Here is a 23,829-nt window from a genome sequence, read left to right as displayed (position 1 = left end):
GGAGACTGCAGTGACGCTGCCCGGGAGACATGGCGGCCCGGCGCCTCTGAATAAGCAGAATCCGGAGCCCCTCGTCGTCCCCGGCAGCCGCAGCCCAGGCCATGCCACACGGCTGCTGACCGCACGCAGGGGCCGGCCCAGAGGACTCATGCGGCAGCGGCCGGCGCCTCGCCTCTGATCCTCTCCTGCGTTCTCCCATGTTGCATTTCTCCTCAGTTTCTCCGGCAGTGTAGCCGCTGCCGGCAGTGTAGCCCTGCATCCAGCCACACTTTTCTTTCCCATTTTCACCCTTCCCCCGCCTGCTTTGCATCCATCTCCCCACCCCGACACCCCCTCCTGCCTCCATCCGCCGGGGCTATGGCCGCAGAAGAGGTATTGCAGACTGTGGACCATTATAAGATTGAGATAGAGAGGCTGACCAAGGAGCTCACGGAGACGACCCACGAGAAGATCCAGGCTGCCGAGTACGGGCTGGTGGTGCTGGAAGAGAAGCTGACCCTCAAACAGCAGTATGACGAGCTGGAGGCTGAGTACGACAGCCTCAAACAGGAGCTGGAGCAGCTGAAAGAGGTGAGTTGCCTGTCACCTCATCCCTCCGCGGCCCCCGCGCCCCCACCCCCCAACGCCCACTCTTCGCTGGTAAAAAGTCGGAAAGGATGCGGTTGAGAGGGAGGTTTCTTCGTCTTAGAGCCCTTTGTTGATAAGAGAAGATTGAAAGAGTCCATTGTCCCCCCCCCCCCCCCGAGAAAAATTGCCCGGGAAATGAATGTATAAGCTGGAATTTGAGAGGCGGTGGCTGTGCGGGCTGAGGGGGAGGGAGGGAGGTTCAGAAGTCTTCAAGTCTCAGCACTCGAGGGCGACCGCTGGGTCGGAATGCGTAAATCCAACTTCCCAAAACTGTTCTTTCAAACCCGGGTTCCAGCGACAATCCCGTAATCCACAAAAGGGGATGAGTAGGGTTGCGCTGAGGGACCCACGGTGTCAGGCGGCGGGACCTACGGTGCCTCCGCCTGGTGAATGTGACCACTCCTCGATGCAAGAGGGAACTGTGATTAGAACTCTCCGCCAATCCCATCGGACAAAGTCTGGGCGGTTTTCCTTCTCCTTGGCTTTATTCATGTCCTCAGGCTGCCTGAGAAAAACAACTCTGCTGGGTGATCCCACTGCCTCGATTTCACCTCTGAGTGAGGCAGAGCCATGCCCAAGTCAGATAAGGTCACCCTGACCAGGGAAAATTGAACTCCTCTACACATTGGCTGAATGGTATATATCAAGTGCAAGGGTAGCCGTCCATATCAAATGAGGCTCTTCTGTTTGAAATGACTGGGTTTGTATAAAACCAGAATATCACAATGGGCCCTGTATGCCACTGGCCCTCTTGAGTCTTTCGGTGTTTGGCTTCTCTTAAACACTGGCTAATGTTTGGAAGAAAATAATGAATATGCTTTGATTGCCTATCAAGCGCTCATAAGAATATACATACTGTTGAAGGAACTCGGTCTGTTTTATCTGATTCCTGAAGCACTATGGGTAGCAGGTCACTAGTTATAAATTTAGATGTATACACTGCTTTTCTTTGTGGTGAGTCTTTTTTTCTAGGTGCATATTGGCTTTTAGGTGTTAATTTTAAATTTGGCATGTATAATTATCAAAAATGTTTTTCTTACTTAGTTTTTTGGAGGATGTCTCTTTTATCTGGCTACAGTTAAAAACGTGATTTATGACCTGTCTAATCAAATTGCCTTCTAATCTAGTGCACAATATGGTAAATACACTTTCAGGTATGTCTTATTTTTATTCTGATGCCTAAATGCGAACAAATAAACATATGGTGAAAACCCCAACTAAAATCTGATTTTCACGTATCAGGCTGTAAATTTTGAGTCCGTGTTTTTCTTATCATGTACATGTCTGTTCTTAACAACAGCTGGACTCACTGGTATTTTCCAAGTTAGATTAGGCCAGATATGTTTAAATTCAGTGATGCTAAACCTTGTGAAGTCAGGAAACAGGATAGTGATTGTAATTCTCAGAGGTGTTTTGATGTTTAAACCTGTCAACATTGCTTTGCCAAGGTGAGGGAGTGCAAACCAGGCAGTGGTAACCCATCACCTCCTTGATAAAGGGGGTAGACTTAATTTAATGAAATGGAGTATTACTGTTAACAGATCTTCCTGCTTGATTTTAGCAACCTTTCTGGGGGTATTTCTGTGTCATTTGCACTTACTCTGCATAGTAGTCCATTATGCAATTGTCTTTTGCCTTTACTAAACCATGAGCTCTTAAGGAAAGGAAACTGCCTTAATTTATTTTGCATCCAAATCCTTGAACACAAAGTCTATCACATTGTAAGTGTATAATAAATATTTTATTAAAGAATGAATTTCTACTGAAAGAAGGGATACCCTTATCAAACATTCACTAGTCAGTATTGGTTAGTGTCAGAGAAAGATGAAGAAAATTAGGAAGTATAGGAAGTGACTGGTATTGAAACACTACCTTTATTATTGTCATCAACAATAATGGGAAAAATGAGAAAAAACATTTTGTGAGAATAGCACAATTGTAGTTTCTTAATGAAGAATAATACAAATAGCAGTTAGACATTTTTTCTTTAAAAATTTGAGGCATATTTTGTTCTATATTAGCAGGAGGCTGATAAAAAATTTATCAGGATTATTTTTACCAAATGAAACTCATTTACATAAGTATTTTGAGTTGCACTTAGCATAAATTGATTCGGTTATTTATTCCGAATGAACTGTCTTAAGCAATTACATAAAAATGTATCTAAGAGTAATAAGATAATCATTTTATTTGATTGTTTGATGTTGTGACCTGTTATTTTTACTCTTTTAATGTATACTTTAATTGGAAGTATTATTTAAAGGCACTAAATCAGTCTCAATAATACTTCCTACTTGAAAGGTAAATCCAGAATAATTGGGCAAACTAAAATATCCCAATGATGATAACATATAGAAGCCATTTTTGAAAGACGTGTTTTGTGAGGGTTCTGATTTTTAAAAGGGAAGTTTTGTTCACTTGCAGGTACATATAGTAAACAATGCTGCATTTTTTCTGTAAAGCCAAGTATAAAATCTTTGGCTTGTTTCTAGATTCTTGCAACAAATATGATTCATTTAAAAGTAATTGGTCCAGTTTACGGGAATGTCAGCAGAAAACTAAGTCCAAGTTGAACGTTGATAATTTGCAGTGTAGCAACCTGGCTTGGTCTTTACAGATCATTTTATTTTCAAGAGTCAGTACTCAGCAGTGTTGCTGCCCTTCTTCCCAGGCTGATTACTGCTGTGATAATAATGCTAAGTGAGCAGCGCTGCCTGAAGATGTGCAAAATCAAGATAATGAATTCATTAATTTTTTCTAGTTATTTCTTCCCTGAGTCTAGATTGCTTTTGACCTGGCTTGACATCATTTAGGGCTCTGCTCTGTGCCTACATCACTGTCCACATGACCCAAAAGAACAGACTTGAAAGAAAAGTACTAATGTTATGAAAAAAGAATGACTTCTGCCATCATCATAGTGTTCTCCTTTTAATTATCTTAGGGGAGCTGGACAAAGCAACATCCCTTGGTCATACTTGACCATGGTTTTATAATTTCACAAGTAATGCTTGCTTTTCAGTGACCTGAGGGGCACCCATGCCCAGTTATGTTCAGGTCCTGGCTGATTATATGTTTGGGACGTGTGTAAATCAGCACTGTGATTGTCATTCAGGCCAAAATAGTGTTTGAGGAAGAGTCATAGTTCCAAAATAATTTTAAAAAACTAAAAATACACACACACACACACACACACACACATTCCTAGAATTTAAATTTGTTTGTGGTTGTTTTGTTTTTTACTTTAAAAGTATTTGAAATTTAAAAACCAGTAAAATTGAAAAAGATCCCTATAGAAAGGAATGATTCAGCATTCCTGGTAGCATTGTAGAAAACATATCCATGTGACAACTTAAGAAAAGTTTTGCAGCTAGCTTATGGTAGACTATGTACTAAGAATTTTCAACTCATATTTTTGCTCATATTCTTAACCCTGACACCAATTATAGACACCATTTGCTAATGAAGCACTTTGTGGACAATGACCAGCTTTTCTTCCTGAAGGTAATTTTATGGGTTTTGTTTGTTTGTTTTTTCAGGACTATGGTTAAATCGTTCAAGGAATAAACTTTGAACTTAGACACTTTTTAGAGACTGTCACATTGGGGATCTGATGAAAGCCATTTAATTTTTTTGATTCATCTTTAAACAGAAATTTTTTCCTTCTTATGCTTAGAAAGATTGTTAGCTTTGTATATGCTAAATCATGAAATCATACTGGCGGGAGGGAGCTCCTAGATTTCATTTCCAATCTATGAATAAACATAGAGAATGTTAATAATTTATTTGCCTAGACTAGTGTTTTCTCTTTCACTGGTTTGAAAGAAGAATGTTTATATTTATCATCATATTTATTACTAAATTAAAACATCTATAATGTACCAACATATGCTTTTAGAAGGTATTTGCAAAGTATTTGCAAACAACCTCAACAAATAAACACAATCACTTTCAATCATATGTATATATTTTTTGACCCAGTCACTCTAACCTGTACCATACCTTCTTTTTATTTCAACTCAAAATTTCATCTCTGGCGGGACGCCTGGGTGGCTCAGTTGGTTAAGCAGCTGCCTTCGGCTCAGGTCATGATCCCAGCGTCCTGGGATCGAGTCCCACATCGGGCTACTTGCTCCGCAGGGAGCCTGCTTCTCCCTCTGACTCTGCCTTCCACTCTGTCTGCCTGTGCTCGCTCTCACTCTCTCTCTCTCTTACAAATAAATAAATAAAATCTTTAAAAAAAAAAAAAAATTTCATCTCTGGCAAAGTTATTTCTCAGATATCATTTAACAAGATGTTATATCTTTTATCACATTCATTATGTTTGCATGAACATGTAAGTAACCATGGTTTGATGATTTTTTCAGATTTTCATGTTTATGAATATTCTGCTTTATCAACCCTTCCATATACTTATACTTTATGGGTATTGCATTCCAAATTTGAAAATATGATAATTACTTGCATGTTGAAATATATAGTAAAAGACTTTCTCACACAGAATGTTGGACCTGTAAATATGGCTTTGAAGGAGAGGAAGACATGAAGAGAAGCAGTCTTACTATTTAATAATTCAGTATGCTGAAGAAGACATGTGAAGTCAAGTGGCAGGAGATCATATTGAAAAAGTGGCAGTAGTCACATTTTGCCCTGGGGATAGCAGAACCATTAAAAGGAGATGAAAAGAAACACTTAGTAACACTGTGGTGCCTCACATCTTATTTAATCTTCAGAGTAATTCAGAGATTTATTGCTCATTTTTACAGATAAGAAAATAATAAAAATAACAAAACATTTAATTCTGTAAAAAGCTCCATTTAGGACTTGGCATTTTGCATGCCTTATCTTTCATTCTTATAAGAATCCTTTTTTAAGGTAGTTATCACGTGAATTATGCAGAAGAGAAAAATAGGTCTTAGATTAAGTGTTCTTCTCAAGACTGCAAAACTAAGTGGTAGAACTTGGTTTAGGAAGAAGCACATTTTCTTTTTACTATACCACACTACCTGAGAGGGTGGAACACCTTAGTTACAAGTTGGTTTAGAAAGTCCCAGCGTGGGGCACCTGGGTGGCTCAGTGGGTTAAGCCTCTGCCTTCAGCTCAGGTCATGATCTCGGGGTCCTGGGTTCAAGTTCCACATCGGGCTCTCTGCTTGGCGGAGAGCCTGCTTCCTCCTCTCTCTCTCTGCCTGCCTCTCTGCCGTCTTGTGATCTCTGTCTGTCAAATAAATAAATAAAATCTTAAAAAAAAAAAAAAAAGTCCTAGCATTGGTTATAGAGAGTATATTGGAGCTGCGCAGGGGCAGTAGGAATGATGAGGAGGGGCCAAACTTAATGGCTGTTTAAAAGATGCAGGGTGGAACATGATGCTGGGTGACTAGATGTGGGAAGTAAGGAAAAGAATAGTGTTGAGAATTTTTTCAGGGTATGTGGAATTTGGCTCCATTCACAAAGGAAGGTGCTATGGGGGAAAGCTCTTTTAAAGGGTCCAGTTGATGACCAGGTTATATGAATCCTTTTAATTCATGTTTTCTTTGAGCAGAGGCATAAGTTGCATGAGAAATTCAAATACTCAATTCTCAACTTAATAAAACAAAGGAATAATTTGTATAATTAGTTGTCATTTTATTCAAATCTAGTCTCCAGAACACAGAAGATAGGAACAATTCAACAGTGTTTTCTCCAGTTAGTTTGATTGCATTTTGAATTAGGAAATGTACAAATTAATAAAAAATGGGCAAAGAAGCTGGGCTGGCACAGTGAGTACCCAGAGGTCAGCCTCAGTGGAAAACTGGCCCTTCCTGACCTCGTAGGTTAGAGGGCGCTAGGAGAAATAGCACGCACCTCTTGCTGACAGATAACTTGAAATTGCATTAGTGCTTTTAATTTAATTTTTTTTTCTTTCTCTTTTTGGTCATAATCATTTGATTGCTCTTTATTTTTTTATTTTTAATTTTTTAAAGGTATAGCTAATCTATTTTTTTAAAGATTTTATTTATTTATTTGACAGAGATCACAAGTAGGCAGAGAGACTGGCAGAGAGAGAGAGGAGGAAGCAGGCTCCCTGTTGAGCAGAGAGCCTGATTCCGGGCTCTATCCCAGGACACTGGGATCATGACCTGAGCCGAAGGCAGAGGCTTAACCCACTGAGCCACCCAGGCACCCCTTGATTGCTCTTTATGGCAACAATCCAAGTTAGATAAAATCATATGCAAATTAGTTGCTTCTCCTTTCTCTCCTCCTGATTCTGTTTGTATTCTTATACTTTGGTGAGTATTCTCTTATACTTGTTTTAAATGTCTTTATTTTTTTTTTCAAGATTTTATTTATTTATTTGACAGATAGAGATCACAAGTAGGCAGAGAGGCAGGCAGAGAGAGAGAGAGAGGAGGAAGCAGGCTCCCCAATGAGCAGAGAGCCTGATGAGGGGCTTGATCCCAGGACCCTGAGATCATGACCTGAGCAGAAGGCAGAGGCTTAACCCACTGAGCCACGTAGGCCCCCCTTAAATGTCTTTAAATACATGTTTCCATTGACAGGGTTTTTTGTTTATCCTGTTCTTTTATTTTCATAAAAATGGGGTTGTGTTATACCTATTACTCTGCAACCTGGTATTTTTCATTTAATACTTTATCCTTTTATTTTATTTTATTTTATTTTTTTAAGATTTTATTTATTTATTTGTCAGGGATAGAGGGAGAGAGAGCGAGCGAGCACAGGCAGACAGAGAGGCAGGCAGAGGCAGAGGGAGAAGCAGGCTCCCTGCCGAGCAAGGAGCCTGATGTGGGACTCCATCCCAGGACACTGGGATCATGACCTGAGCTGAAGGCAGCTGCTTAACCAACTGAGCCACCCAGGTGTCCCAATACTTTATCCTTTTAAAATGCAAATATTTCTAGGGTGCCTGGGGGCTCAGTTGGTTAAACGTGGGACTCTTGGTTTCTGCTCAGATCATGATCTTGGGATCCTGGGATAGAGCCCTAGTGTCAGGCTCCATGCTCACTGTGGAGTCTGCTTGTCCCTCTTCCTCCCCTTCTGCCCCTCTGTCCAACCCCCTCCCCCAAATAATTACAAAAAATCCTTAAAAATTTTTAAAAATGCAGATATTTCTAGAACAACGCTAACTTTTTTTTTTTTTTTTTTTTAAAGATTTTATTTACTTATTTGAGAGATGGAAGGCAAGCAAGTGATCATGGGCTGGGCAGGGAAGAGAGATGGGGCAGAGGGAGAAGCAGACTTCCCACTGAGCAAGGAGTCCCACGCGGGGCTCAATCCCAGGACCCTGAGATCATGACCCGAGCTGAAGGCAGATGCTTAACTGACTGAGTCACCCAGGCACCCCTCAGGGCTTCCTTTTTAAGGCACTGATGTTTCAAGTGTGAAGAAAATGGGACTGAGTAAGAAAAGAAAACCAAGGTATCTCAGGGAGTGTGGGTGACCCTAGGGGCTTAGAGGGAGCAGGTAGCCTTGGAAAAAATGGAAAAGTTTTGTGGGTGAATTAGCAGCTATTTTGATTCTTGTTTTCTTGGCTGATGATGGGGTTATGTGTATCAGCTTGATAGGTGGCTAGATTCCATGGCCTGAGAGAGCTGGTCCTGCAGTGTGGCCATATTCTGTCCATACTAGGTCTTGGTGAGAAGCCAAGATGATTCAGGCAGTTGGGCCTCATTATGTTATTCCTTCTTTGCACTGTGATAGTTGAGTTTTGAGATAGCTGGTTAGGGTCTTATACAGAATCTCAGATTCAGCATGGTATGTAAGCGATGGGCATCAGTGGCTATAAGACAGGGAATGGTTTGGCAAAAGTGTTCTTCCTTAAAACAATGAAAAGGCGGGGCGCCTGGGTAGCTCAGTGGGTTGAGCCTCTGCCTTCGGCTCAGGTCATGATCTCAGGGTCCACATCGGGCTCTCTGCTCAGCGGGGAGCCTGCTTCCCCTCTCTCTCTGCCTTCCTCTCTGCCTGCTTGTGATCTCTCTCTCTCTGTCAAATAAATAAATAAAATCTTTAAAAAAAAAACCAACAATGAAAAGGCATATAAGAGTGGCAATTGATACCTTTTCTTCTAGTATTTGTTTCATCTATAAAATTAAGGGGTTGAGATAGATAATTTCTATGATTTTTTTCAGCTCTGAATTTCTGTGTTGCTCTGTTTTTGAGTTACCTAGTCTACTTATTTTATCTATTTGTCCTTTACTTTTCACATTCTTTCTCTTTTTTAAATACAGAATAATCTTGTTCAATTACCATAATCTTTACTTAGCCTTCAGGGATGTGTATCAGCTGTTTTCCATTTTTTTCGTCCTTTCTATTTCTACTCTGGTCACTCACCTCCAGCCAGGATAATCCACCTGTTTTCACACTTGTATTCTGTCCCTTGACAGTTTGTTTGTTTTAAGATTTTATTTATTTATTTGACAGACAGAGATCACAAGTAGGCAGAGAGGCAGGCAGAGAGAAAGGGGGAAGTAGGCTCTCTGCTGAGCAGAGAGCCTGATGCAATGCGGGGTCTTGATCCTAGGACTCTGGGATCATGGCCTGAGCTGAAGGCAGAGGCTTTAACCCACTGAGCAACCCAGGCGCCTTTCTTTCTTTCTTTCTTTATAACAATTCAGTGTTCTCTTTTCCTGGCCCAAACTTATTTCCCTTCTGGACTCACTTTACTTCTTTAATCATTGTTAAATGATTTTTGTTAGAACTGACTCATTGAGTTTGTTTCATTGACATATTTGTACTTGGCTTCAGAGAGCAGAACAAGGCCCAGTGGGTCCATGGGAGCCAGATTTTGAGTCAAAATCAAGAACTAACAAGTATAGGTGTCCAAGAATGGAACAAGTGTGGTTTCTTTAGGAAGTAGTGAGTTCCTTATCACCCAAAAAATTTAAGGAAAGGCTAGCCACATGCTAGGAATACTGTCTGGAAGGTTCATGCTTAGAAAGGAGTTTATATGGGATGATCTCTGTAAGTTCCCCCCCACCCCAATATGAGTTTTTTTATATTATCATTTCAGGTATTCCAAGTAATTTCATATTGTTGATTTTTTTTATGCTCCCTTCCCCACTACTAGATCACGGTGATTCCAATATGGTTACACTTTTCTGTTTTAATATTTAGCATTTTGCTATATTTATGGCTGCTGAATATTTGGAATGTTTTCAAAGTATATGAAAAGTTTATCTTAATTTTGATTATGTCTTACTTGAGTTTCAGAAGAAAACTGATGCATAATAAGGAATTTAAGATGACTACATCTGTAAATTTGGGGAAGTTTCCATGAAATTTTGTACAGTTTGAAGCTACATGGTTACATTGAGGGGGTCTTTGGCATGGCCAACTATTTGCATTATATAGCGATCTGAGTTTGGGTTTTGCTGTAGGTTGCCCATGCCTCCTGTTCTATTTCATTTATCCATTCAAATGTTTGTATTGAGTGGCTACTGTGTTGGGCACTGTGCCACTTGCTGAAGATAAAAGTACTGAGCAAGACAGACAAGACAGAGTTGCCTGAATGGAGCTAATGTTTCAGATCTAGGAGATCATCAGCAAGCACATATGCACTTAGGATGTGAGGAATGCCGTGAGCAAAGAGATGGAGACCGGTTGGGAAAAGTGTGATCAGGAAACCCTCTCTGGGAGGTGATATTTGAGCCCAGACCGGAATGATGAGTCACATGGAGACTGGGGGAAATGAATTTTAGGAAGGAGTACAAGTACAAAGATCTTGGAACTCTGTTTGTAGTTGTTAGGAAAAATGATGGGTCACCATGCCCCGTTCAAATAACCATTCATATTTGAAAAATGACCATCTGTAAAGTACTATATTACCTTCAGCGCTTTTGGATGGGATTTTGGATCTTAGCATAGGAAGTGTTTAAGCAAAGCTTAAATACCCACCCTGGGATCTTCTTTTAGAAGAGCTGTGTCAGCATCAGTGACTTTCTATACAGACTACTCTTTACGGTCACCTGGGTGATTTACAAAAATACTGCCGCCTTGACCACACTCCACGATAGTTGAGAGTCAATGGGGGTGGAGCTGGTGCTTTATTATGTTAGCCCTTCTTCTCTCACAGGTACAGCTGGGGCTGAGAACCTTTCCTAGAAACTTCCAACTCTAGGAGTAAATGAGTCCACTGGAAGAGAAGTTTTATTTGTTTTTTTAATGAAGATTTATTTGTTCTTTATTTTTTGAGGGGAGGGGCAAAAGGAGAGGAGAGACACAATCCTAAGCAGACTGCATGTTCTGCATGGAACCCAGCGTGGGGCTGATTTCACGATCCTGAGGTCATGACCTGAGCCGAAATCAAGAGTCAGATGCTTAACCGACTGAGCCACTCAGGCACCCCAGGAATAGAAGTGTTTTGGAGAAAAAGGCTGGGAAGTTATGAGCTAATATGGAAAACTTAATTGCAGTGTCTTTTTGCTTCTCCATTTTCTAGCGATTAAAATGCTGTAAAGCCTTTCAGAAAACCATCAAATATCAAAAACTTGACTGTACTAGACAGAGATGTATATTAAATGTGACTGTGTTTATTCTTATATCCTCCGGGGTTGTTTAAAGTTTCTTTTGAAAGTTGTTTCCTTTGTTAAATCTGTTTTGTGGCTTTGTTCTGCTTGCAATAGCGTACACAAACTTTACGAGTTTATAAATAGGGTATTAAAAAAGATTGCTTTGTTACATTGATTGTTAACTTCTGGGGTTATTTTCAATTGCTCTTTGGTTATATATACATGCTTACAGTTTTCCAACACTAGTTTATGGAGAAAAAGCACTATTCTAAAATGTAATATTTAACTGCTGTGTTTCTATCTTTAAATTTAGAACTGAAAATAAGAAACCTGTTTACATTTATGGGAAGTACACAGTAACAGCAATTTCCTTAAGAACGTTTTGTTGCAGTTTGGTGTGGGTCTGTAATGGAAGGTTCGGAATGATGGGTCTTTGTTTTTCTCTTTCATACTGCCGACTAATGTGGAATCAAATGCCACTGCTGAAGAGCCAGCCCTTAACCATCAATTTTTGAAATTGAAAGAGGTTTATATTATAACATGGATGTGTGTTGTTGATAAGCCTTACTGATTGTCATTCTCTAGAAGGTTTTAGGAGATTTTTTTATTTAAGTTGACCTCAGTGTGAGGTAACTAGATGGAGACAGGACTGTACATGACTTCTTTTGTTGAGCTGAAGATACTGTCATCTTGTGCATTATCTCTTTGGCATATACAACCATTTTTTCCTCTTTAAATCACAATCTGGCTTGCTTTCTGCTAATGCTGATGTGTGTGCAGAGCTTTTAAACTCAAAACCTCAAGTAAGTATAATTAGGAAGGAAAAGCAACCATTAGAGAGGCAGAAGAAAAGGGATATATTGCACTTGAAAACCAATTCTTAAAGTATCTTGAATTTTTGGCTCTTTGAATTATTTTTTAAAAATTGATACAGTTTCTTAAGTAGTGGTGGTAATTCAGAATTAGCTATGGTTTAATGATCTGCACAAGAAGATCCTCTTTCATTTAATATTTTAATATAATTTAAAGAACCCTTTCCTAAGGGAGTCCTCAGGTCATTTGTCTTAGTCACTGTAATTATTTCCAATCAAGTTATATGTGTGTGTTTTTCATTTTAACAAAATAAATAATATACCTTGCAGGTCACTTTAAGTGTTTGGGGTAATTTGAGCTATTATTTGCTAGAATTGAGACCAGGATCTCAATGCCACAATTAAATGTTTAGACAATGGTCATTGTAAGACATTTCAGGAAAAGACAATGAAAAGAACTCTATACACTTGAGATCTTTGTCATTGATCAGTTCCAAATGAAAAAAAAATTTTTTTAAAGATTTATTTATATATTTCAGAGAGTGAGAGAGAGACAGTGTGAGGACGGGTGGTGCAGAGGGAGGAGGAGAGGGGAAGCAGACTCCCCGCAGAGCACTGAGCCCAACAATATGGGGCTCAGTCTCCTTTCAGGGAGATCGTGACCTGAGCGGAAACCAAAAGTTTGATGCTTAACAAACTGAGCCACCCAAGTGCCCTGAAAAGTTATTTTCAATAGAGGGGTCAGAAAGGCTCCTAGAAAGGGATGGCAAAGAGGCCACCTGGCTGTCTGGGACTGGATGAAGGGGTGAAAAGTAAATAAGCACAGAGACAATGAGGGTTAAATGATGAAGCAGCTTTTAGATTGTAACCAGGACTTGCCTTTTGCTCTGAGTGAGATGGGGAAACTTACGGAGAATTTTGAGCAAAGGAGCCACAATGTTCTGCACTATATTTTCCCATAGTGAGATAACCTGTGCACACATTCAAGTAAGACTTCACTTCTTTCCAGGAAAAAGAGTTTACGTTAAACTGGTAGCTCATGAGATATGATGCATTCTTCTTTTTTTGTTTTTTTAACTCTCTCCCCATGGCAAGTATTTAATAGATGTCATACTATTGATTTAGGCTGGAAAAAAAGATGGCGTTATTAAGATAGCCGGTATAGTATTTTATTTAAAAAAAATATTTATCTAAATAAATCTATGTGACAAACTCATGACCCCAAGATCAAGAGTCATGTGCTGTACAAGCTGAGTTAGCCAGGTGCCACAGATAGTCAGTTATTTTGAAAAGAGGTTGGATTAGACCACTTGTCTAAAATATAACCATTTTAAAAATTAAATCAGTTTATTAAAAACATGCTGTGTTGACTTTTCTGTTCTTTTTGTCCCTGAATCTTTAACTTTCTTTTATTTTCTATCTCTTATTTTGGACCATCTGAGCCAGCCAGTAGACCCTAGTCTAAGGTGACATAAAGACATCGTAATATGGATTCTGTGCCATTGTTGCTATTCTAGTTTCTGAAGGACTGGAATGGGTGCTAGTCATTATTTCATTCATTTGTGTACCAAATCTTTTTATTGAAGTGTAGTTGACATACAGTATTGCATAATTTCAGGTACAGAACATAGTGATTCAACATGTATATACTTTATTTATTTATTTTTTAAGATTTTATTTATTTATTTGACAGAGACAACGAGAGAGGGGAGTGGGTGAGGGAGAAGCAGGCTTCCGCCTGAGCAGGGAGCCTGATGTGGGGCTCCATGCCAGGACCCTGGGATCATGACCTAAGCCAAAGGGAGACTGTTAACACCTAATGACTGAGACACCCAGGTGCCCCCATTTATATACTTTATGACATGATCATGATAAATCTGGCTACTGTCTGTTACCATGCCATGAAGTTGTTACATATTTGTATATGCATTCTCTACTGTACATTGTATCCTCATGTATTGTTTATTTTCTAACTGGAAGTTTTTACTATATTAAATATTTAGAGATCATCAGCTATATGCTAAGCATTATGCTTATTATACAAAAATGAGGAAGAAATGGGCTTTAATTTTTTTAGTTATTTACTCTTAGTGGCAACAGACTCAATGAACGAAGGTGATTTTATTGGACAGCTGATGGCCTTTCGAGTCAGAATGAACTGTATTTAAATCTGTTTAGTGGCTATGTGATCTTGGGCTAATCTTAAAACTCTACGAACCTCACTTTTCTCCTCTATAAAATAGAGGAAGATAATAACCATGGGCATTAAAGAAAAATCCATGTGGAGCCTTTAATGGAGTCCTTGATACATAGTAAACACTTGATAAATGATGGCTGTGATGGTAATAATAATAAAAAAAATTGAACCAATAATGTGTTGGCTATGGTTGATAGGACATGGAAGTGGAAGGCAGCAAAATTACCTTTAAAAAATCAGAGAAAACTTCCTGATCAAGGCAACTCTGAGTGGTCATTGAAGAACAAGTAGGGATCTTCCAGGCACCTGAAGAGGTAGAGTCATTCAGGAAGAGGGAAACAACATGTGAAAGAGGGAAGATTGGAGGGATTGTTGCTTGTCAGCCGCTGTGTGTGGTTGCAGCTGAAATGAGATAAGAGGTGGGATGGGCCTGAAGAGATGGTTTGGGGCCAGACAGTGAAAGGTCTTGTAAGGAGGTTGTCAGTCCCCACCAGCCAAGGGCTTGGTATAGCTGACTCTGATGTCTGCCATGGGAAGGCTTTGACAGTGAGAGGAGGCCCAGCGACATTGGAGGAAGGAGCATCTAAGGAATCAGGGGTCTGGAAATACCTGTTATTCCTCTGTGCTCTGTTTTTTGCTTTAGGGTTTGTTTTTGCCTCATGGCTTTTTGTGAATTTCTCCGAGAGTGGCAGCTTCTCAGTCTTCCCACCATTGTGACCAGGTTGCCCAATTGCCCATTAGTCTGGGTCCTCATCACCCACTGTCCTTTCATGGCATTGGACTGGTGCTGCTCCTTGGGGTCTTCACCCCAACCCCTCCAGATTCCTGACCCTCAGCTCTGAGAGCCTGTAGTGCCCTGTGGGCTTGACTCAGATTTGAACGTGTTGATCAAACCTTTGGGTATGTTAAGCTCCGTCCATACTAGGTTTAAATATTCTCTGCTGTTGGCTTTGCTAATTAATTGCCATTTTCTCCTCTCTCTTGTCTTTTCTCTCAGTTGCCATGGATTTGGCCTTAACCTTCCTTTTCCTTCTCTTCTGCAAGAATCTCTCTTATGGCCCCAGAATAGGAGCAGGTCACTTGTGGGAATGCGAAGGAGCTTCAGTTTTATTCTGTTGCTGTGGGACAAGCATTGAAAACTTCAAAACCTCAAAGCACAAAAATAATATAATTTTAAAATCATGTTTTAAAATCATGACTTTGGGCTTTTGATTCTGGCAGCACAGTGGTGTAGGACCTCTAACTTATAAGGGCCTATTTAGCCAGAGCGACTCCATCTTGGTTAAAAGCCATTTTGTTGTTTGTGCAGTAAAACTTAAACTGACCCTGCCCCCCCCTTCCCCCCCAACCCCACCCGCCGAGAAACTTACTCAGAAGCAAGTCTGGGAAACCAGTAAAATATGGTCAGCTAGTTCCTAATAACAGAGCCCAGAATACAAAGCCAGGTCGGCCAGTTCCCGATAACAGAGCCCGGAATACAAGGACGAGGCAGGCCAGGTGGAGACATCCATTCAGTAAATGTAAACTCTGCCTTTTGGGTGCCAAACTTGAGTGCCAGTTCTGACCAGAGTAATAGGTTAGTTCAAACAGCTACTATAGGGTAAATTGTAATTCAGTTGGCTACCTGCATGTGACCTAACAGGACTATGCAACTTTCTCTGTGTGTTACAATCTCATTGGCCACCTATGTGTGGCCAGGGCCAGGCTTTTACTCTATAAAAGGTAGTCTGTAAGCTGGGGGTGGTTGCTCTCTTCAGAGGTGGCCCTGACCGGTCAGTCAGTCCTTGAGCCTGTAAGCTGGGGGTGGTCGCTCTCTTCGGAGAGGGCCCTGGCCAGTCATTCTGACTTCTAATGCTCACCGTAGAATAGAGCTTTGCATAACTTTCACCTTGTCTCCGTCTCGGTCCCCTGGCCGATCAGTCTAACTTCTAATACTTATCAGAAAATAAAGCTTTAAATAACTTACACTTTGTCTCAGTCTCGTTTCATTTACAGGCCTAACATAACTAACTCTTCTGCTGGAAACAATTAAGAATGTTGGATAAAATGTAATACTGTCCCTTAAAATGCAGGAGTGAATTTGCTACTTAGTGAAGATTTTCAGAGGCTAAAACTGAATTAAAGGAGAAACCCGAGGAAATAAAGAGTGCATCAGAGCTGACTTTGGCCTTGAGTGCATTTGCTGAATCGGGTAAAATGAGCTTTGTTTCTGTGGACAACTTAGGGTAAAGAAAGTAGGAGAAAGACAAAACCTAGGATCCTCCTAAGTTTGGGCCCCAAAGGACTTCACACTAAAAATAAGGGACAATTGGATATATTGTCTTTTCTTACCTTTAGCACCTGACTATGTGAAAAATTGGGTCTCTTTCCTCAGGCTTCACACCTCCCACCACTGGCTTTCCCAAGATTACAGACTATTCACACAGGGAATGTGTGTGGAGGTAATGAAATCCAAAAATCCCTAAGGTCTTAAAGTCAGAATTTAGTTTGGAGTGATTGTAGGCTGGTCATGCCTGCAGACATCTGTCAGAAATAAATACAGATATATTTTGAAGAAACCTACCACTTGGGGCACCTGGGTGGCTCAGTCGTTGGGTGTCTGCCTTCAGCACAGGTCATGATCCCAGGGTTCTGGAATTGAGCTCCAGGGTCCAGCTCCCTGCTCAGCGGGAAGCCTGCTTCTCCCTCTCCCACTCTGCCTGCTTGTGTTCCCTCTCTTGGTCTCTCTCTCTCTGTCAAATAAATAAATAAAATCATTAAAAAAGAGAGAGAGAGAAGAAGACTACTGCTATGGTGGCCCTAGAAAAAATCAACACAGGTAATATTCTAAAAACTATGAGACCGTGGTGTAAAAAAAAAAAATTGCAAAATATGCAAGGAACAAGGCACCATTGACTCCACCTCCTTGTCATTACTTTGTATTGTTAAGCTACAGGATATTTGGCTGACTGCTGGATGTGAAAGTGGGTCTCATTGTACCTTTAGTTTGCATTTTTGGGACTGTTGATGAGGTTAAACATCTTCGTAAATATTTATAGTCATTTATGTTTCCTCTTCATTGAAATGTTTTCTTGGGGCACCTGAGTGGCTCAGTGGGTTAAAGCCTCTGCCTTCGGCTCAGGTCCTGATCCCAGGGTTCTGGGATCAAGCCCCATATCAGGCTCTCTGCTCAGCAGGGAGCCTGCCTCCTCCTCTCTCTCTGCCTGCCTCTCTGCTTACTTGTGATCTCTGTCTGTCAAATAAGTAAATTAAAAAAAAAAAAAAAAGAAATGTTTTCTTGTGTGTCTTTTGCCCATTTTTCTATTGGAGTTGTTTATATTTTCATACTGATTTGTAGGAGTGTAACTGTATTCTGTAGACTAAGCCTTCTTAGTTATATGTGTTAGAAATCTCTTCCTAGTTTATGGCTTGTCTTTTGATTCTTTCTGGGGTGTCCTTTGATGAAGAGAATATAATTTTCATTTGGTTGATATATCACACCTTTATAGATTCTGTGTTTTGATTCTTGCTTAAGAAATCCTTCCTTACTATGAGGTCATAAAAATATTCCTCTAGGGGTGCCCGTGTGGCTCAGTCAGTTAAATGCCTGCCTTTGGCTCAGGTCATGATCCTGGGATCCTGGGATTGAGCCCGACATGGGGCTTCCAGCTCAGTAGGAAGCCTGCTTCTCCCTCTGCCTGGGGCACCCCCAGCTTATGTGCTCTATCTCTCTGTCAAATAAATAAATAAAATCTATAAAAAAAAAATTTCACTTAAATTGTTTTCTGAATATATTGTCGTTTGCCTTTTGTATTTAAAACTTTCATTTTCCTGGAGTTGACATATGTGTTTAATGTGAGATAGAAATCTAATTTAATTTTTTTCCCATAACTTTTCCGTAAAACTGGAGAGCCACTTATCTCAACACCAGCAGTTATTGAACAGTCCTTTCCTCCACTAATCTTTAAAGTCTGCTTTGTCATAAATCAAGTTTCTATATGTGCATAGGTCTGTTTCTGGACTATTCTATTCCACTGACTGTTGGTTTATTCCTGTGCAAATATCACATTGTCTTACTGTTATGGTTTTATAATAACATTCTTTTTTTTTTTAAAAAAGATTTCATTTATTTGACACAGAGAGAGAGCGTGCACGTGTGCACAAGTACGGGGAGTGGAAGGGAGAGGGAGAAGCAGGCTCCCAGCTGAGCAGGGAGCCTGAAGCGGTGCTCCATCCCCGGACCCTGAGATCATGACCTGAGCCAAAGGGAGATGTTTTACCGACTGAGCCACCCAGGTATCCTTATAATAACATTCTTGATAGATGGTGGAATATTCCTTCCTATTTTTCTCTTCTTTAGGACCCATTGGTTTCAGAAGTCATCTTCTTTGCTCTCATTGACTCTTTGCTTTGATAGGCTTTCAACATTCACAAAGAAGCAACAAGTGAATGGGAGCAGATCATACTGTTTATTTCTATCTCCCCAGTAAGTGTTAAGGAAAAGGATGCCAAATGTTTGGTTGTGGCTGATGTAGACTTTGCATACGTTTTTATAAGCAAAGCAGGCAAGCTCCAACAAAGGAACTTAATTGTCTAATTAGATGTTATTGGAAACCCTAATGGGATCTGTGCTCTAATCCTTAGGAAGCTACTTTGGAGAAAAATTTTATTTAAGGGCTTTTCATAAAGTATTACAAAATACAAGTTCTCATCTCAGAAGTATATTTGTTAGGCTTTTGAGCAAGCACATGCATATTTCTAACTTAAGCATCTGGAATATCTTATTACCTATAGCTCTGTAAAAATTCTTCCTTTATTTTCTTCTCTAATTGTTGGAAAAACAAATTCGTTGACTAATTCCCAATTCCCTGGTTTATTTACATCATAATATCATAATGTCATAATAACATCATAATATCAGAAAATTTAAAGCTTTTATGGAAAAGGCTCAGATGCAATATTACCTAAGTAGGAATTAACTTATTTTTTATCATTTGATATGATTTCACTTTTAGTATTATGAAAATTGTAATTATTCCTCATCTTACTTTAAAAAAATTTCTAGTATTAAAAAAATTTCTAGTATTATTTGTGCTCAGTTTTAAACCAGTAATTCTCCCTTACGATTATATTTATATAATTAAAGCTTAATTACATTTTCAAGTCCAAATACTTGAGGTTTTTTTTTCCCTTTCGTAATATTAACTTTATGGAGAGGAAAATTGAATAATGCAGCATCTCTTTTACATGAAAAAACAAGACTTCTCCAGTTCCTTTTCTCTACCTTTATATTTTTCTTATCCTCATTTATCCCCTGTCTTCATTAACTTTACACTAGAATTTTGAGGATTTAATGGATTGTTACAGAATGAACTCTAATTAGGAGAAAATTCCCAAGAGCATTTATTAAATGTCAGTGTGGGGGAAATATTCCTAAGCAAGATATGAAACTTGCAGTCAAAAGGCAGGACTGACACATTTGGTTACATAGAAATTTAAAAAAATGTGATAGACACCATAAACAAAAGTCAAAAACAAGCAACAGACAGAAAAAATAATGCAACATGGATGACTTATGAAGACTATTATCCCTAAAGTACAGCTCCTACAGGGTGACTAAAAACAATAATGTAGAAGAAAGGGCAAAGACTAAATGGACAAACAGAGGAGGATTTGCAAATAATAATATCTGAAAAGATGCACAATCATAGTAGTGAATGCAAATTAATAATAGTGATTTTTTACTTTTTCATCAATCGACTTACAAAAAGTGAAAATATTGATAATATACAGTGTTGGAAAGTGAGTGGGAGTGGGAGCATTCTCATACATTGCTTATTGGAGCATGAATTGCTCTGAGTTTGAGAATGGCATCTGGTGGGTCACCTGAGTGGCTCAGTCGGTTAAGCGTCTGCCTTTGGCTCAGGTCATAATCCTGGAGTCCCGGGATCGAGCCCCCCATTGGGCTTGCTGCTCACTGGGGAACCTGCTTCTCCCTCTCCCTCTGCCTGCTGCTCCCTCTGCTTGTGCTCTTTCTCACTCTTTCTGTCAAATAAATAAAAATCTTAAAAAAGAGAGAGAGAATGGCGTCTGGCAGTCTATATTATTATATGAAATACACATAGTACTTGAGCCCAACAATCTCACACAAATCATAGGTTATTGTATTCCAGACCCCAGATATCACTGATCGAAGAAAAGCACTTAGCATTTAGTATCTAATCTAGACTCAATCCAACTAGAGGTCTTATATGTGTGGAACATAAAAGGAATCAAATTATACTTTCTTCTTTAACGGACTTCCATATATTAAAATAAATATTGCTTTGGTACACTTCATAAATGCATATTATAAAATCTAAATTAATCCTCCATATCCCCGCTTACCCCTTCTTCCTTAGCTCATTTCATAGACCTGTCTTGAAACTTGAGATTTAGCACTTTCAAAGTGTGTTTGAAAAATAGTTTTTTAACATTGCATTATTTTTCAACTCTTTTTGGTCTTGAAAATATGTTTTGTGAGCATTTCTGACAAAAGGTGATTCTCGTTCATCTGGTGGATTAAGGAGTTGTTTACGTCAAGGTAAAGTGGACTACCATCACCTGTGTTTACTTTTGCCCTTGGAAGCACTTCTACCCTTGGTCTACTGACCATGTTAGCCAAAAGTGACACATTTACTGTGAGGCTTACAGAAATATGGTGCTCACACAAAAAAAATCAAAACAAAACAAAAACAAAAACAAAAACACCGTCTTTCACATTCTCTGAAAGAGTAAAGTGGTGACTTAGAACATTTACAATTTACCATTACAGGGTGCCTGGGTGGCTCAGTGGGTTAAGCCTCTGTCTTCGGCTCAGGTCATGATCTCAGGGTCCTGGGATCGAGCCCCATATCAGGCTCTCTGCTCAGCGGGGAGGGCTTTCCTCCCTCTCTCTCTGCCTGCCTCTCTGCCTACTTGTGATCTCTGTCTGTCAAATAAATAAATAAAATCTTAAAAAAAAATAAAAATAAAAAATAAATAAAATTTACCATTACCTCTCTGTGCTGTGGAATGATGAGTAGGTGACACTGTACATCAAAATGAAGTTTTATTCGTTCCTAATCCTAAATAAGAAAAGTTATTATAGATATTTATTCATCTCACAGATGATTATTGAACAGCTGCTCTATCCCAGGCATTGTTAGGTGCTGTGGGTACAAATTCCCTCAAGGGGTTGACATACCAATGGGGGAGAAAAGCAATAAAAGAGTAAACAAATAAATAAAAAATTTTTGCATAATGATGTATGCTAAAATGTGAACAAAGCAGGGTAAAAAAGTAATAACACTGGCAGGGATGCTCTTAGGGGAGGCTATTTAAAAAATGAGGGCTGGTCCATCTTCAAAGGAGATGACTTCCCAAGTGGTGAGAAGGAGCAAGCCAGGAAAGATTTCAGTGTCCTGGGCTGAAAGTAACTGCAAATGCAAAGACCCTGAGGTGAGAACGAGCTTGGTGTTTGCGAAAATGGCATGGATATTCCTGTTGTGTGGGTACCGTGATCCTTTGTAGTGTAGAACTGGGCTGTGTTGTGGGGCCGTGGGTTCTTTGGTGCAATGTTTCACGTCCCTGATCTGCTGCCTACTAAATGCCAGTGGTGGCCCCCTCCCAAGTCATTGTGATTACAAAAATGCACTCACTGTACACCATGGTGACTGTAGTTAACAGTCCTGTATTGCATATTCGAAACTTGGAAAGAGAGTAGATCTTAAAAGTTCTCATCACAAGAAAAAATTGTAACTATGTGCAGTGATGGATGTTAACTAAATTTATTGTGGTAATCATTTTGCAGCATATACATTTACCAACTCATTGTGTTATATACCTAAAACTAATACATTGTGGTTTTTTTTTTTAAGATTTTATTTATTTATTTGACAGAGAGAGACTACAAGTAGGCAGAGAGGCAGGCAGAGAGGGAGGGAAGCAGGCTCCCTGCTGAGCAGAGAGCCCAATGCGGGGCTTGATCCCAGGTCCCTGAGATCATGACCTGAGCTGAAGGCAGAGGTTTAACCCACTGAGCCACCCAGGCACCCCGACTAATACATTGTTATTTGTCAATTGTATCTCCATTAAAAAATAAGTAAATAAAAAGAAAAGAAACACAAAGCCAGAAACATTCTCACACATTTTGAATACTCCTTATTCCTCCTGCAAGGTGCCAGTCCTGCCCCCCCGATGGAGAATCTCTGAAAGCTGGAGTGAAGGAGTTGGGAGTAGGGATGTTAGAAATTAGAAAGGAGGGTAGAGAGGTGAACAGCAACCAGGTCCTTGAGCCCTGGCAAGAGATCTGCATTTTATTTTAAGCATAATGCGCAGCCACTGGAGTGATGTGATCTGATAAATGTTTTAAAAATTCACTATGCCTCTTCCCCTTACAGACTGTGGACAGAATGAGATAGACAAGTTAGGAAGACTGTGGCTCCAGTTCCCGTATTAGATGGTATGGCTTGGACTGGAGGGAACCTCCTTGGGGGAGGGGATGATCTCATGCAGGGTACTGAAAGATTTGATAATTACTTGGACGTGAGAGCAAAAGAAAATTAGGATGGCTCCTGGTTTGGGGGTTTCTTAAGACGTTAAGAATAATACAAAGAAATCATATGATAAGGAGATTAGAAAATGAAGGAGAAGGATAACATTTCACAGTTCTATTTAGAGATGAAATATTCCATATTTGTTTGAATTTTCAAATTCTTATGGACCCCAGTTTTGATGTTCTTTTTATTTTTTTTAAGATTTTATTTACTTATTAGAGAGAGAGTGAACACAAACAAGGGGAGAGGCAGGGAGAGGGAGAAGCAAGCTCCCCGCTGAGCAGGGAGCTTGAAGGGATGCGCAATCCCAAAACCCCGAGATCATTACCTGAGCTAAAGGCAGCCAGATCCTTAACAGACTGAGCCACCCAGGTGCCCTAATGTTCTTCTTTTTTTGGTTTTTTAAGGATTTATGTATCTGAGACAGAGACAGAACAGAGACAGAATGGACAGAACAGAGACAGATTTATGTATCTGAGACAGAGACGGAAGAGAGACAGAACGGAACAGAGACAGCACACACACGGGGGTTGGGAGAGAGGGAGAGAAAGTCTTAAGCTGACTCCACACCGAGTGCAGAGTCTCACGGAGCTCAATCTCATGACCTTGAGATCCTAACCTGAGCTGAAACCAAGAGTCAGACACTTAACTGACTGCACCACCCAGGCACCACCCAATTTTGATGTTCTGTTTAAAAAAGAATTTTAAAATATGTCAGCCAAAAGCATTTAACATTTGGAAAGGATTCATGACTTTGACAGATAAATAAGCATCTTCCTATAGTTATTATGTTCTATGATGTAATTTGCTGGAATTAAGTTGGCTACATTTCATGATACACATTGGGTATATAACCATATTTCTTAGTTTTCATTTAAAAGCTAAATTTAAAAGTTAAGTCATTTTCTTCGTGTGAAATTCCTTCCTATGAAATCAAATACTCTTTTAATATTCATCTAGTTATTAAAATGGGTGTATTTTTATAGAGAGAACATGAGAAGAGGGAGGGTCAGAGGGAGAAGCAGACTCCCTACTAAGCAGGGATCCTGATGCAGACTCGATCCCGGGATTCCAGGATCATGACCTGAGCTGAAGGTAGTTGCTTAACCAGCTGAGCCACCCAAATGCCCAAAATGA

General features: G+C 39.8%; 1 protein-coding gene across 12 annotated transcripts in view; it reads left to right on the top strand.

The window, feature by feature from the left end:
• Positions 1–357: 357 nt before the first annotated feature.
• The window catches only part of BICD1 (BICD cargo adaptor 1), a 230,220-nt gene continuing 206,748 nt past the window's right edge, over positions 358–23,829 (top strand). For 10 of the 12 annotated variants that reach the window (XM_059185689.1, XM_059185687.1, XM_059185686.1 and 7 more), the window contains exon 1: positions 358–570. In XM_059185689.1, coding sequence (XP_059041672.1) covers positions 358–570 — 213 coding nt within the window. Of the gene's footprint in view, positions 571–4,073; positions 4,656–10,812; positions 12,275–23,829 lie in introns of those variants that run through there. The other 2 variants (XM_059185692.1, XM_059185693.1) reach the window with 2 other exon arrangements.

The sequence above is a fragment of the Mustela lutreola genome, chromosome 8 (assembly GCF_030435805.1).
Source record: "Mustela lutreola isolate mMusLut2 chromosome 8, mMusLut2.pri, whole genome shotgun sequence".
In the NCBI taxonomy this organism is placed as follows: Eukaryota; Metazoa; Chordata; class Mammalia; order Carnivora; family Mustelidae; genus Mustela; species Mustela lutreola.
This window is presented reverse-complemented; position numbering and strand designations above follow the sequence as displayed.